General features: G+C 39.3%; 1 protein-coding gene across 3 annotated transcripts in view; it reads left to right on the forward strand.

Annotated features, from left to right (window-relative positions):
- Positions 1–14,214, forward strand: part of NUDT13 (nudix hydrolase 13) — a 34,780-nt gene extending 20,566 nt beyond the window's left edge. The window contains exons 2-9 of one of the 3 annotated variants that reach the window (XM_033130417.1): positions 3,501–3,592; positions 6,415–6,554; positions 7,787–7,915; positions 8,745–8,851; positions 9,630–9,755; positions 9,919–10,030; positions 10,731–10,885; positions 11,992–14,212. In XM_033130417.1, the coding sequence (XP_032986308.1) occupies positions 3,510–3,592; positions 6,415–6,554; positions 7,787–7,915; positions 8,745–8,851; positions 9,630–9,755; positions 9,919–10,030; positions 10,731–10,885; positions 11,992–12,192 (1,053 nt within the window). In that variant the 5' untranslated portion in view covers positions 3,501–3,509 and the 3' untranslated portion in view covers positions 12,193–14,212. Of the gene's footprint in view, positions 1–3,500; positions 3,593–6,414; positions 6,555–7,786; positions 7,916–8,425; positions 8,593–8,744; positions 8,852–9,629; positions 9,756–9,918; positions 10,031–10,730; positions 10,886–11,991 lie in introns of those variants that run through there. The other 2 variants (XM_033130416.1, XM_033130419.1) reach the window with 2 other exon arrangements.
- Positions 14,215–14,239: the final 25 nt, after the last annotated feature.

Consider the following 14,239-nt stretch of genomic DNA (forward strand, 5'->3'; position numbering starts at 1 on the left):
ATATATATATATATATATATATATATAAAATATACAAGGGACCATTCAGAAAAGGAATTAGACTTAATCTTTATCTAGTAGGCTTATGACTACCAATGAAGGTACAATTCTCAGTTAAAATAAGACTGTTTTCCTCTTGATTATGGATATTTTTCAAAGCTGTATTAAGAAATTTCCGGGCCAGCCTGGTGGCTCAGGCGGTTAGAACTCCATGCTCCTAACTCCGCAGGCTGCCAGTTCGATTCCCACATGGGCCACTGGGCTCTCAACCACAAGGTTACCAGTTCAATTCGTCAAGTCCCGCAAGGGATGGTGGGCAGCGCCCCCTTCAACTAAGATTGAACATGGCGCCTTGAGCTGAGCTGCCGCTGAGCTCCCGAATGGCTCAGTTGGTTGGAGTGCATCCTCTCAACCACAAGGTTGCCAGTTCAATTCCTCGACTCCCACAAGGGATGGTGGGCTGCGCCCCCTGCAACTAGCAATAGCAACTGGACCTGGTGCTGAGCTGCGCCCTCCACAGCTAAGACTGAAAGGACAACTTGAAGCTGAATGGCACCCTCCACAACTAAGATTGAAAGGACAACAACTTGACTTGGGAAAAAAAAAGTCCTGGAAGTACACTGTTTTCCCAATAAAGTCCTGTACCCCTTCCCCAATAAAAAAAAGTAAAATTAAATAAAATTAAAAAAAAAAAAGAAATTTCCTACGTTTTCTACAAGGTCTGTGACCACCATCCTGTGAGTCAGCAGGTCTTGGTACTACACAGGGGGCGAGGTTAATTTAGTAGCAGAAAGCAGGCAGAGCATCAGGCAGCCAAGTGCAGTGAGCCATACAGATCAGCTGGTACTCATAACTACAACCAAAGAGCTCGCACAGTTCTGAGGATCCAGGGAACTCACCTGAGGAATTCCTTTTGGCTCCTAGGAAATGTGGTGAGGTGCTACTGGGAACAGTGGCCTAGAAATAGCCTCGTTGTGCAGCTAGTCCCCGGAACTACGATTTATTGTACTTTGTTATGGTCGGAGTAGGTACACATGGTTAAAAATTTTTTAAGGACAGAAATGTAAAAAATAAGAATTACAGGTACACTTTTTAATCTCTATCTCCATCCCACTCTGGGAAATTAGTCCCTATTACAGTGTGGTATGTATACTTCTAGTCACTTTAAAAATACTAATAAATATGTATCTAATTTATTTGTTCTGGTATGTATATGTCCCTTTCTTTATAAATTAATTAGATCATGCTAAACCAACTAAATATTACTTGCCTTTCTTACTTACTATCTTTCCCTCTTACTACATACATATATTTTCTATTGTTACCTTATTTTCTGTGTTTTTTTTGTTTGTTTTTTTTCGTTTTTTTTTTTTTGTTTTGTTTTAAAGATTTTTTTATTGGGGAAGAGGAACAGGACTTTATTGGGGAACAGTGTGTACTTCCAGGACTTTTTTCCAAGTCAAGTTGTTGTCCTTTTAATCCTAGTTGTGGAGGGTGCAGCTCAGCTCCAGGTCCAGTTGCCATTGCTAGTTGCAGGGGGCGCAGCCCACCATCCCTTGCGGGACTTGAGGAATAGAACTGGCAACCTTGTGGTTGAGAGTCTGCACTCCAACCAACAACTGAGCCATTCAGAAGCTCAGCGGCAGCTCAGCTCAAGGTGCCGTCGTGTTCAATCTTAGTTGCAGGGGGCGCTGCCCACCATCCCTTGCCGGACTCAAGGAATTGAACTGGCAACCTTGTGGTTAAGAGCCCACTGGCCCATGTGGGAATCGAACCGCAGCCTTCGGAGTTAGGAGCATGGAGCTCTAACCGTCTGAGCCACCAGCCGGCCCTTTCTGTTTATTTTTAACAGCTGTGTGTTATGTTATTCCCTTTTATCATAATTTTCAGTTAACATTTCTGTACATATCCTTCCCTTCTTAGGATAAATTCCTAGTAGTGGAATTGCTAGGTGAAAGGAATGTTTACATAACATTTTGATAGATATTCCCAAATTGCCTTCCAAAAATGTTGTACCAATTTACATTCATTGAGTAAAAGAGACAGAAATATTGACTTTAAATACATTTCTTCCAGTATATCACACAAGTCTTTGGGTTAATAAAATAGTGATTATACTTTTAATACTCTCCAGGAATGCTTTGTAACCCACATACCATATATTGACTTCTGTGAAATTTGTTTGTTTTCTCTCTCCTGCTAGAGTCTCTTGAGGTCAGGATTTTCATCCTGTACATTTTTGTATTCCTTAAGGGCCCTTGTATAAAGTCAGTACTCAATAAATACTTTGTTGAATGTCATTTGCTAAATTTACCCTTGGCTAGGACAAAGGTAGCCAAAACTGTCCAAGGATTCGTCATCAGTGTTTCATAATTATGCAATTAAGAAGCAGGCCTAAACTTTAGATGTTCCTGGGTGGTTCAGTATCAAAGCTTGCTTTCCTTGGGCACAGTTAAAAGGGTGGTTTGTTATTTAACTGTTAGTGCTTTTCTCGTTTCAGTGGAACTTCTTGACTTTTTTATTGCTAACATGAAATGTACTTTGCATGGGGAATAAAATACTTACTGATATACAATTTAAAAGGAATCTCACTGTATGCAGAATGTATTCTTAAGATTTGGCATTTTTTTCTCTCACACTGAGATACAAAAAATAGGAAATACCTTAGATCCATGGAAATTTACAGAGCTGCTTTATGAAATATTTTCCTAATGGCCATGATTTTATATTTTTCTTTTCTACAGGATTTCTCCTACTTCATATTCAGAGGGACTTTGGTTTTCATGTATTCTGAGAAACTTGGCTCCATTACTCTAGAGACAGGCCCAGGCTTACTTGGTCTATTAGAGTAATGCTAGCTGCTGTAACAAACTTTGAAATTTTAGTGGATTAATATGACAGAACTTTCTCACTCACAAATTGTCTTTGGTTAGTGGGTGGCATTTCTCCATGTAGTGAGTGATGCAAGTTTCCAGGCTTCTCCATCTAATGGGTCTGCCATTCCAGTCTTCCAAGCAGAAAGGGAAAAGAGAATGGAAGAGGTATACCCACTTCTTAACTGCTTCAGCCTAGAAGAAATACACATCACTCCATTCACATTCCATTGTTAAGACTTAGTTTGGGCCCTACTTAGATACAAGGGAGGAAAGAAATACAGGCTTCGGCTTGGCAACTACCTCCCACCAATAAGTCCACAATATGGAAAGACAAGCATGTATTTCTTTGGATAGTTAGCTGATTCTCACAATAACATATTTGGTAGGCAGAACAGGTTTTAATTTTGTAGGTTAGGAAAGAGATATTGAAAAGTTAAAATCCCACAGCTAGTTGGTGGTAGAAATACAATTTAGAAGCCAGATCATCTGACTCCTATTCGGTTTTTCTTTCTTTAATATTAAAAAGTAATCTTGTTCTGGCTTAAAGGATAACCCTCTTGGTGATTCATTATTTAAATTGCACTCTGATCTTTTTTGTTTTTTATAATTCCTCTTTCCTCTAAGGACCTGACAATGTCCCTGTATTGTGGAATTGCTTGCAGGAGAAAACCTTTCTGGTGTTACAGGCTGCTGTCAACCTACGTTACTAAGACCCGGTGAGTTTTGACCAACCTGAACTCTGATTATTCTATCTTTGACCCATTTAGTTATACAAATCTCAAAATCCTATATTGAGGATTAAGGTTCTGTGATTAAGATTTACATATAAAGGATGGTCATTGAAAATTATAATTGGAAAAATTCTAAACTACATTTCCAGTAGTATCTATTGGGGGGGTTATCGCTTTGTGAGGGTTGTAAAGGTCTAACTATGATATGGTTTTGTACACCTGAAACTTAAAAAAATAGGAACTTTGTCTTTTCCACTACGGTACACTTAGTGCATAAGACAGTACCTGGCAGATAGTAGGCACCAAAGTATTGTTGAATGGATGAATGAACAAAAAGAAATTAATTAAATTATAGTGCACCCATTATGACAAAATTAAATTCTGAATAATATTCATGAAGTTTCCCAAAAATAAGGTAGATAATTCCAATACCCCTACCCAACCCCACCAAAAAACTAAACTTTTGTGAAAGGTAGACTAGAAAAAAGAAATCTACATCCATACAGGAAATTGATAAAGGATTTCTTTGTCTCAGCCTCGGCAAATTTGAAATCTGTGAATTTGAAATCACTAGCCTGCTCTCATAGTTTTTGGGGTTATATTTGCACTGTCTGTATGGTGTGATCCAAAAGCCCCCTACCTAAGAAAAGAATTTAAGTAGTAGTTCTAGACTTACAATACCCTTGGGGCATCTTGCAGAAGCAAATGTAAAACTCCTCTGGAGGGATACACTCACAACCAGGGCTTCCCATGTAGAAAGCTCTGCCAAACATGAGTGCCTCGTTCAAAATTTAAAGGCACATAAGCATACAATCTTACATGAGCAAGAGTGAGAACACAGCAAAATCGCAATACGGTACTTGTTTGAGATATTGTTGGGCGTTTAGGTTATTTGCAGTTCTCAGGCTGAGACTCTGAGAACAGTAACAAAATATTGAATAGTCTAAAAAATGAGTATGTTAAAGTGATTAACTATATTTAAAAAAATGAATAAAAAATCATGAGAAAAGAATAAAATTCTATTAATATGGAATATGGTGTGAAAAAAATGTTAATACGTTTAAGCAAAAAGGCTACAAATTAGTAGGTATGATTCTAAATAGACCTATATATGTATAAATGCATAATATTGATAGTTTGGAGAATTCTAAGATGTAAATAGTGATCATCTCTGATTGGTGGGATTCTTGATGATTTCCCTTTTTAAAAAAATTGATACCTGTATTTTCTGATTTTTATAGAATGACTGTTTTCTACTTTTATAATAAGAAAAATAACATTTAAATTTGATCTGAGCTTTGTGGTTTCCATGCTATTATAACTAGAGGAGAATAAATGAATTTTTTAAAATAGTGTTTCTGACCAAGAAGAATGTAAGAAATTTTTTGGATCTCTGTTCCAGTTCCAGTGAGGCCCGGGGTTTAAGACCTTAACCTGCGTGTTTTGCTTTTTAGGGTCATTAGGGCAAAGTACAGTTTGTACCACTCTTTTTGTTCTTTTACGAAGGCAGCTGTGTTTGTCCTATTATTTATATTTGGCAACTTCTGAGTGGCACATGTCTCTCTTTTGACATACATTGAGTCTTTGCCCTAGGAGGCTGCAGTCACTCAATAAGTTTAAAAACACCACAAGTATTACTATCTCAGGTTTCTTTTGGCTTCTGTTTATAAAGAGATCATTGTAACCCCTTTTATCACAGTCAAAAATAGGTTCCTAAAGATGCCACTGGGGTGTGTTTAGCACTTTGCTTTGTAGTTTCATGTTGAGCCAATTCTGCCTACTGGTGGTACAAAAGCTTCCTGGTCCTACAGAACATATCTGTCAATCGTGTTTCCATGTAAGTGACAAAATATGCCATATACCCGAGAGTCTGTTTCAGGGCTTTCAACAGGCAAAAATGGTTATTCCTAAGGCCCCAGAAGGAGAATCCACATTCAGACTCCCTGAATCATGTGGACCCTGACCTGATTCCCGAGGCTCTTGAAAGGATAGTTTTATAATCCTTCATGAAGTTACCAGAAAAGCCTAGAATGTGCCCCAGTACTATTTCTTTGAGAGAAGCTAATTATATGATGTTCTCCTTTCCACATTTTTACTTTGAAAATATTACACTTGTTCAAAGTAAGTCAAGTAACGTCTTCGCTTTCCCATCAGTGGTCCCTTCAATAAAGATAAGGAGCAAATGGTGTCTACCTGGGGGACTAGATGTTTGAAACAGTGTGCATTGAAGATAAAATTTGCTCTTTATCTTCCCTAGATTGAATGAGAGTTACTGAAGGTATAGTGTTTGCTCTTTGTCTGCAATAATAAAGTCCACTCCCATCTCTAGGTATTCTGTGGTTGATGTTTTATCACTGTACTTGTTTTCCTTTCAATCCACTGCATGTAAATTCTTGCCTCACAGTGTAATATTGGCAAAGTACCTTGAGGTTCAATTTAGTAAATATTTATTACCCTTGAAGTTCAATTCAATAAATATTTATGGAATTGAGCCATCAATATGCTAATTACTGGCGATACAGAACTAAGGCAGACCCTACCCTTAAGGAGACCATAGTCTTTAGGGCAGACAGACAAATGAACAGATAATATAACTTATGTGCACCCACAGAAGTATCGACAAGGTATCCACTAAGACAAAGGAGGGAATGATTGCCTACAGCCACCTCAAGTCCTTTATAGCGCAATTCAGTGTGTAAAAAAATAAAAGGAAATAACTGTGGTAGGAGAGGGAACAAAATTCTGGAAGATGAATGCTGTACAAGTAACTAAAGTGGTTTTGTAATGCTTTATTTCCCAAAATACAGGTATTTATTTGAACTGAAGGAAGACAATGACGCATGTAAAAAAGCCCAGCAGACAGGAGCATTTTACCTCTTCCATGGCCTGGCGCCTTTGCTTCAGAAATCAGAACATCAATACCTGCCCCCCAAGTATAACCTAGCAGGTAACCCCAGAGTGGACCAGGAGAGACCAGCCTGTGGCCACGAAGCCGAATTCAGTCCATGTTGAATCCTTGAGAAGGATCCTTCAACCTTAGTCAAGACTTTTCAAACTGTTTCTGCCAATTAATTATTTAGTGTATACACCTGTGTTGCCCAGTCATGTTATTTGGTGATGGTGTGAACCACAACTGCCTTATACCGGGAGTGGGCAAAACTGCTTTCCTACTTTGAACCCCACCGCGTTTTGTAAATAAATTCTTACCGGAACACAGCCACACTCATTCATTTACAGATTGTCTATGGCTGCTTTCGCACTATCATGGCAGAGCTGAGTACTTGTGACAGAGATCTTATGGCTCAAAAGGCTAAAAGATTTTGCCAACCCACGGCAGCCTCCATGGAGTCAAACATGTATACTGGCCAAGATTTGCATCATGACTATTTCTCCCAGAAAGGTCAAAATTAAAAGTGAATTAAGATGAATTTGTGTCTAGAACTCTTTCGGAGTATATCAGTAGTGATATCTAAACCACTGGGATTTGGCTTTCAAGATACTTCTAGTTTTATATAATGTCACTCACTATATACTAACTTCTGAATACATTGCCATGAATTTCCTCCAAGGGTCAGATGTTGGAGTACTTGGATAGGTAGTTTCTAGCAGCGCAGAAGAATATAAGGAAGCCCACTAACCATCCAGAGATTTAGCAATGTTATGTTGTACTATGAACAAATAAATATGAGCCTGTCAGGCACAGGATGACAGGTTTTCTCCCTATACAGCACTTGTCTTATACAGACCGGGATCTCAGATGAGTATTCCACTCTGGCCCACAAAGCAGCATAATCTGGAGATTAAATTATATTATAGAACTGATTTGGTCTCTACCATTTTAAGTGTGACACATCTTTTTTCAGTGCCATGACATAAACTGTCATGTATCTTTTGAGATAGGGGATATGTTCCTTTCGTGATCCAACCATCGAGTAATACAGCGTTACCCAGAAAGAATTCCTTCTTTAGTCTAAACTCAGATTGTTGATGAAAAAATGGAGGCCTAGAGAGGTTAAGTGATTACACCAAGATGATATAGCTATTTAGCTGCAGGCCAGCGACTAGAAGCCAGGTATACCTACTTCGAGTTTAAGTACATGATTTCCTATACATTTAATATAGATCTGGTGGTTCAATTAAAGCCCTTGTTTCTCTCCCTTCTCCTTTTCTGTCTCTTAGAGTTGGAAAGGCTCCTGGGTAAGTTTGGACAGGACGCACAAAGAATAGAAGATTCTGTGCTGATTGGATGCTCCGAAAATCATGAAGCATGGTTTGCTCTGAACCTAAATAGCTCCTCTTCCACAAATGGTACATAGCATTATTCCTAATGGGTACTTCCCAGGGGTTCTTAGACTTCGGGATTTCACGACAGTAAAATTTCAAAGACAATGTTGGGAATACATGAAGTTATCAACTTTTTACTTTTTTAAAGTTAGGATGGAAAAAATGTTACCATCTATTGTCATCATTTAAAAGAAAATAGAGGACATTTTAACGCTTTCTTTCTAAGCTAGGTGGTGGGTACACAGATGTTTATTGTATTATTCTCTGTACCTTTATACATTTTTTTTATGTCTTCAGTATTTCATAAGAAATGTTTAAAAATTCATGACATCATTCTTATTTCTCCTATCCATGCAAGTGAGTAAGCTTGTTACCTTGGCATAGCTCTGGGTCTTCAGACCTGCGTTTGGGAACCAGCTTACTATAGGCTCACGGCTCCTATCAGGCTTTTCTTCTTTCAGGATGTGGATGCAAATGTAATGATGCTGCATGAGGTTCAGAGAGCTTAGCGGTCCCATTTCGTCTCTTTTCCAGGGTTAGAGTGTGGCTAGTGCCAATGTTCTTATTGCCCCGAAGAGGATCTTGTGAAATAGTACTATGCTCTAATGTTTCCTAACTTTGCCCGAATATAAGAATCACCTGGTGCTTGTTAAAAAATAAAGATTTCTGGGCCTCACTCACCTGCTGTTCAGAATCTCCAGGTAGGGGCTTGAGAACCTGTTTTTTTAATTTTCCCTAGTTGAGTCTTACTAGGTGAGTCTGGGAAACACTGTTGTAACAGGATACACTTGAGAGGGGCCCCGGAGCAAAGTTTGGCATTTGTTTCATTTCATTCTCTTTTCTGATTTTCCAGCTTCCTTACAGAAACTGGAAATGGAGAGAGAGCTCCAGGGGTCTTTCACTGAGTTGAGGAAGGCTCTCTTTTGGCTGAATGTGAAGGACGCCTCCTTGCTATCCACGGTAGAGTCCGATTTCTCAGCTCTGTAGGAAATTTAGCAAAGCAGCGTAAGGGCAAATGCATGCGTAAGAAGGCCAGAGCTACACTTGATTTCTTCTTTTGCAAATTATTGTTCTGCCTACAAACCTTGGCAGAAGAACAACGTGCTGTAGGGAGATGGCTTCTTCTTCTTTCTTTGGCCCTTGTTTTCGGCAGGATCGCTGTCAGGACCGTTTTTTTCCCTAAGGACATGCAGATCGATGGTTATGGGATCTATCGGCCTCATAAACAATGTTAATGACCCACAGCATGACAGACACAGCAGCATGTCCTTCTTCTGAGAAATCAGTTTTTATTCCTTTAATGACTCGTCCTCACAGCTTTATCTTTCACTTGCTAAAGTGCTTTCGATTGTCCATTTAAAGAGATATCTTCAACCATTTTTCATTTGTAAAAAAATTCGTTTTACTGGGGAGGAGTCCATGTTGGGGTGTTCAACTATATTGGAAGCTGGATCATAAGTACTTGGATGTTCATTATAATACTTTATATGTTACATAAATTTTAAATAATTCCTAATACATTTAAAAACATGCTTTCTTTTATTCCTATTTCAGAGGCTGGAGGAATATGTTCAGATAGTTTCCTTAAAGTTCAAATAGTTAATAACTATTCAGAGCAGGTGAACTGGGAAAGGACTGGCATTTCCCTTTGAGTTGCTCTGCATACTAGTCCCAGCACTGTGACAGATGAGCTCCACGTTCTCTGCCAATGAAACCGCGCCCGTCTTTGTATTCCTAGGCTCAGGCTCTCCTCCGTTGGCATGAGGCTCATCAGTTCTGCAGCAGATGTGGGCAGCCCACCAAGAAGAACGTGGCTGGCAGCAAGCGTGTGTGTCCTGCCAGTAAGAGCATCTATTACCCACAGGTGAGTCCTGCTTGGAAAGGACAGCAATCCAAGAAGGCTGTGCACTGCTCCGTCCTGGGGATGGAAGCCTGTACAGTTGAAAGGCTTTCCTCAGTCACCCGCTCCCTCTTCCCATGAACAGACCCCGAAGCCTGGTTTGTAAGTGTCCGTCTCCTTTTCCTAGATGGCTCCGGTGGTGATCACTCTGGTGTCGGACGGGACCCGATGCCTGCTTGCCCGCCAGAGTTCCTTTCCCAAGGGAATGTATTCTGCCTTGGCAGGGTTTTGTGATATAGGTAAGGAGTTTAGGGCATGTATAGATAACACTAGAGGACACGAAAGCTTATCAATAGTACTTATTTTTTTGTCTTGTTGTCATAGTACTTGGACACCTTCTTCCCTGTAGTGCCAAGAAAACGGCCTTCTGGAATTGTATTTTTCCAATACTTTACAGGCCAACTTTCAAACATACAGCATAATTGAAAGAACTATACAGTGAAAACACCACCTAGATTCTACAACTTTTTACACTTATTTTCTTATGTACCTGTCTATCCGTTCCTCCATCAATCCAGCAATCCGTCTTATTTTTTGATACAGATTGCAGAAATTAGTACACTTCTCCCTAAATAGTTCAGCATGCATCATATTTACTAGGATTTAATATATATTTACAGTTTTGGGGGTTTTTTTCTGTGTATTGGGATAAAAATTGCAAATGGTGGCATTAGAATTTTATTAAAGCTGAGGGCAGCAGTAACCTCTCCCACTGTCACTCGTTTTTCGTGTTATGACTAACCTAGTAGGTTTAAGTACTGTAGTTCAACACCCAACTCCAGACTTGATTCCTGCTGTGATAGAGATGCAGAGATTTAAGGCTCTCCCAAGAGTAGTTCATGGAAACTTTGGAGCCAGTTTCACACTCCTTTCACAAATGGGCATTTGTATCACCCTTCCTGCTGCAGGGCTGTCCTGAATTAATCTGAGTGCTTGTAGGTGAAAGTCTGGAAGAGGCTGTCCGGCGAGAAGTTGCAGAAGAGGTGGGACTGGAAGTAGAAAGACTGCAGTACTCTGCATCCCAGCACTGGCCCTTTCCGAATAGCTCACTCATGATTGCTTGTCATGCAACTGTGAAACCCGGGCAGACAGAGGTAAGTGCTGATGCTTGCCTCCTGCTGTGATATTTCCTTTGCCTCATCCAAGCTCCACAGTAGGTACTTACTCACTAAACCCCTCTCGGTCAGCATTGTCTAGATTATACAAGGATGTGTAAGATATGATTTATACCCTTCAGGAATTTGCAATCTTATAAAGGAAACAAATAATCACCATGAAAACTGGGAGTGCCATTATGATCACCATTCTTCTTTGTATATATCTCAATCCTGAGACAATTTATCTTTCATCATCAGGATTTAACAGAGCGTCTCGCATAGAGCAGGCACACAATAAATTACATCAAATTTAATGACTAATAGCAGGATTGATCTTACTGCTCAAGTCAGTCAGGATGTTGTAGACTAGTAATTATTCTTAATAATTATTATCAATTACATAATAACGATCATAGGAACTTCTGCTTGAAAGGGACTTAGCCATTGTATTATCCAATCTCATCTTGCTCTTCTGTGGCCTCCCTGACAGATGCCGTTGTGGTCCCTATCTGCCAGTCTGTCCATTGTCTGTTTTGGTTTCTATAGAAGGATTAATATCTAATCTGTCTCAGCTTCCGGTGGATGCAGTTGTATTACTTTGCTTCTTGCAAAGATACTATGATTTTGATTATCATTAATTAACCTTTATCCTTTAGAGTAACATTTGTATGTTCTTTTTAAATTGAAAATTATACAATCAATAGAGGCACAGAAAAAAATAAGTATTAGTCATAATTTACCCCTCAATTCATCAATGTTCGTTTAACCACTCTTCGTTTAACCACTCTTAATATTGTAGTATTTGTACTTATAGGATTTTTTAAATGGGGTATTTTTTTTAACTATTTAAAAAAAAAATGTATGTGTGTGTGTGTGTGTATATATATATATATATATATATATATAATTTAACGCTCATGTTTTAATTATGCCTCTTTTGTTCTGGGCAATATACTCATGTGGAACTGATTATCTCCTAGCCTGTGGATCCCAGGTATTATCTTGTAAGATTGTTCAGTTCTGGAACCATTTTCTCACCTTTGGCCATATTCTAAATATTGTAGCTCTTAACTTGACATTCTGTTTTTCCTTATGTCTTTCAGATCCAGGTGAATTTGAGAGAACTAGAAGCAGCTGACTGGTTTAGTCATGATGAGGTGGTCACAGCCCTGAGGAGAAACGACCCATATACTCAGCAACAGAATGGGACTGTCCCGTTCTGGTTGCCCCCCAAGTTAGCCATCGCCCACCACCTGATTAAGGAGTGGGTGGAAAAACCGACCTGTTCTACCCTGCCTGCTTAGCGCAATCAGGCCACGTAGATCCCTCCTCAGTACCCCAGAAGCACGTATCAGCCATCAGTTGATAAAGGGGAGGTGACAAAAGGCCATCTCCAGGCAGAAGATGAGCGAGTCTACAGCAAGACACCTCTACCAGCAATGTTAATGAAAGAAGTGCCTACTCACAGGCAATCGAAAATGCCAGTGTAAGAAGAAAAACTGATGAGATGACAATTGTCAAAATCAGAGGGAGGGCTGAGCATTAGTTTGGATGTAGGCTTGTTTGCCCATTTTCTCCTAGGCCTGGGACGCAAACATCTTTTGGCATGTGGCCTGTTAATGCTGGGTTTATACTAACTGCCAAAATGTGCCTGGTACCATTTTGGTTAAAACTTTTATCTTAGTACTGAAAATATGTAGCAAATCTCAAACCACTGAGTTACTTTTTATCCCCAGAGAATTAAGAAAAATAGCACAACATAACATTTTGAATCCATGCACAGGTAATTATTTTGTACATGGTGGTTAAATAAGTCATATTTCTTTAAGTCATCTGAAAGGATGAGGAAAGTGGGAGCTACAGTATTCTTCAGATGCAGTGATGGTCTTTTGAGGTAACTGCATCCCACTGGGGCCCAAGATGGTCAGTCTTTTTAGTTGTTACTTGCTCAATTTGTAAATCAAGGAAAAGATAATCACTTTGCCATTCTTGTTTTCCTGAATGTAAAATGGTTGCTGCCATTGGCACATCCAGTAAATGTTGTAACTTCAACTAAAGGATTAGTGAGGATGAACCACTTCTTGAGTTTTATGGGTTACACTAAATTTAGGATTTCTTATCATTCATATATGTCATTCTGTACCTTGTCATAAGGGAAAATTTATCTGAAGGAAATAAATTTGCACACCTTTGTTCAGATGTGTTTTTCTGTCTTATGAAGTGAGGAAACAGCAGAAAGTGAGAATTTGGAGGGGGAGGCGAGAAAAAAAATCTATTGGTGTGACAAACATTTAAGTCCAGGTGCCAATTCTGAGAACAACTGAAGCAATGTGCAGAAGAAATACTGTTAGAGGTCAGTTTGAAAAGATGAATGGCTGGGGAAAGTTGTATTGTCAGATAATCTTAGGCACTAACTTGTGATTAAAAACACAAATGCTAGAGAGCCTAAGATTATTCACACATCAAGGTCCTATAGGACTAAGCAAAAGAGATTCTAGAACTAGAAAAGTTGAAGCACTGAATTTCCTTTTGATCCCAAAAGGTCACTGCTCTCATTCTTGCCAGCAAACCATCATTGCTTTGGGGGAAATCGAAGTGCCTTCATCAGGAAATGTTGAGGGATACGTAGTATGTGATGGGACTTGACTGTCCTGTTAAATTGGCAGCTTGCCCTGGCCTGAGCTGAACCCACGTAGAAGGGAAAAGCACTCAAAATAGAGGTCCTGAGATTTCTTCATATCTTGCAGTTAGAAGAAAACAGTTCAGGGTCCATGTGTATTACCGTCTCCCAATCTTTTCTATCTCTATGTGGGTGTGTTTGTGAGCACATGTGTACACATCCCCAATCTGAAAATACAGATAGAAAGGAGTGTGTGGGATTCCTGTTTATGAGTTTCTCAAATTTACCGTGGAGTAACTGTTTGCTTTTGGATTAATGTGTTGTTTTAGAAAAGAAAAGATGAGAGTGGCTGACGGGAGGACCTGTGACACTGAACTTTGTTTTGCAGCAGTGAGTGGGAAGAGGGCTTTGTTTTTTAGAACTCCAAGGATATTTGAAAGCTGAGGCAAAAGAGGACATGATTGGGGTGCTGAAAATGGCAGATAAATAAAAAAAACTTTGGTACAGGGCTTACCTTGCTGGAGAATATTTATGTAGCAATGAGTTATGAAGGTGCTAAGGATAAAAAGAACCCACTGGGTCCATGAAGTGGAATAGTAAAAACAGATAAAACATTAAGACAAATGTATTTGTCACTAGAGTGAGCCTGGCTCAAGGTCATTCCTGGTAACTGGAAAAAAACAGCAACTCATTCATTCCTTATTTTTGACTACCTTCCTTTGCTCTACCCC

Source organism: Rhinolophus ferrumequinum, chromosome 16, assembly GCF_004115265.2.
Source record: "Rhinolophus ferrumequinum isolate MPI-CBG mRhiFer1 chromosome 16, mRhiFer1_v1.p, whole genome shotgun sequence".
Lineage (NCBI taxonomy): Eukaryota > Metazoa > Chordata > Mammalia > Chiroptera > Rhinolophidae > Rhinolophus > Rhinolophus ferrumequinum.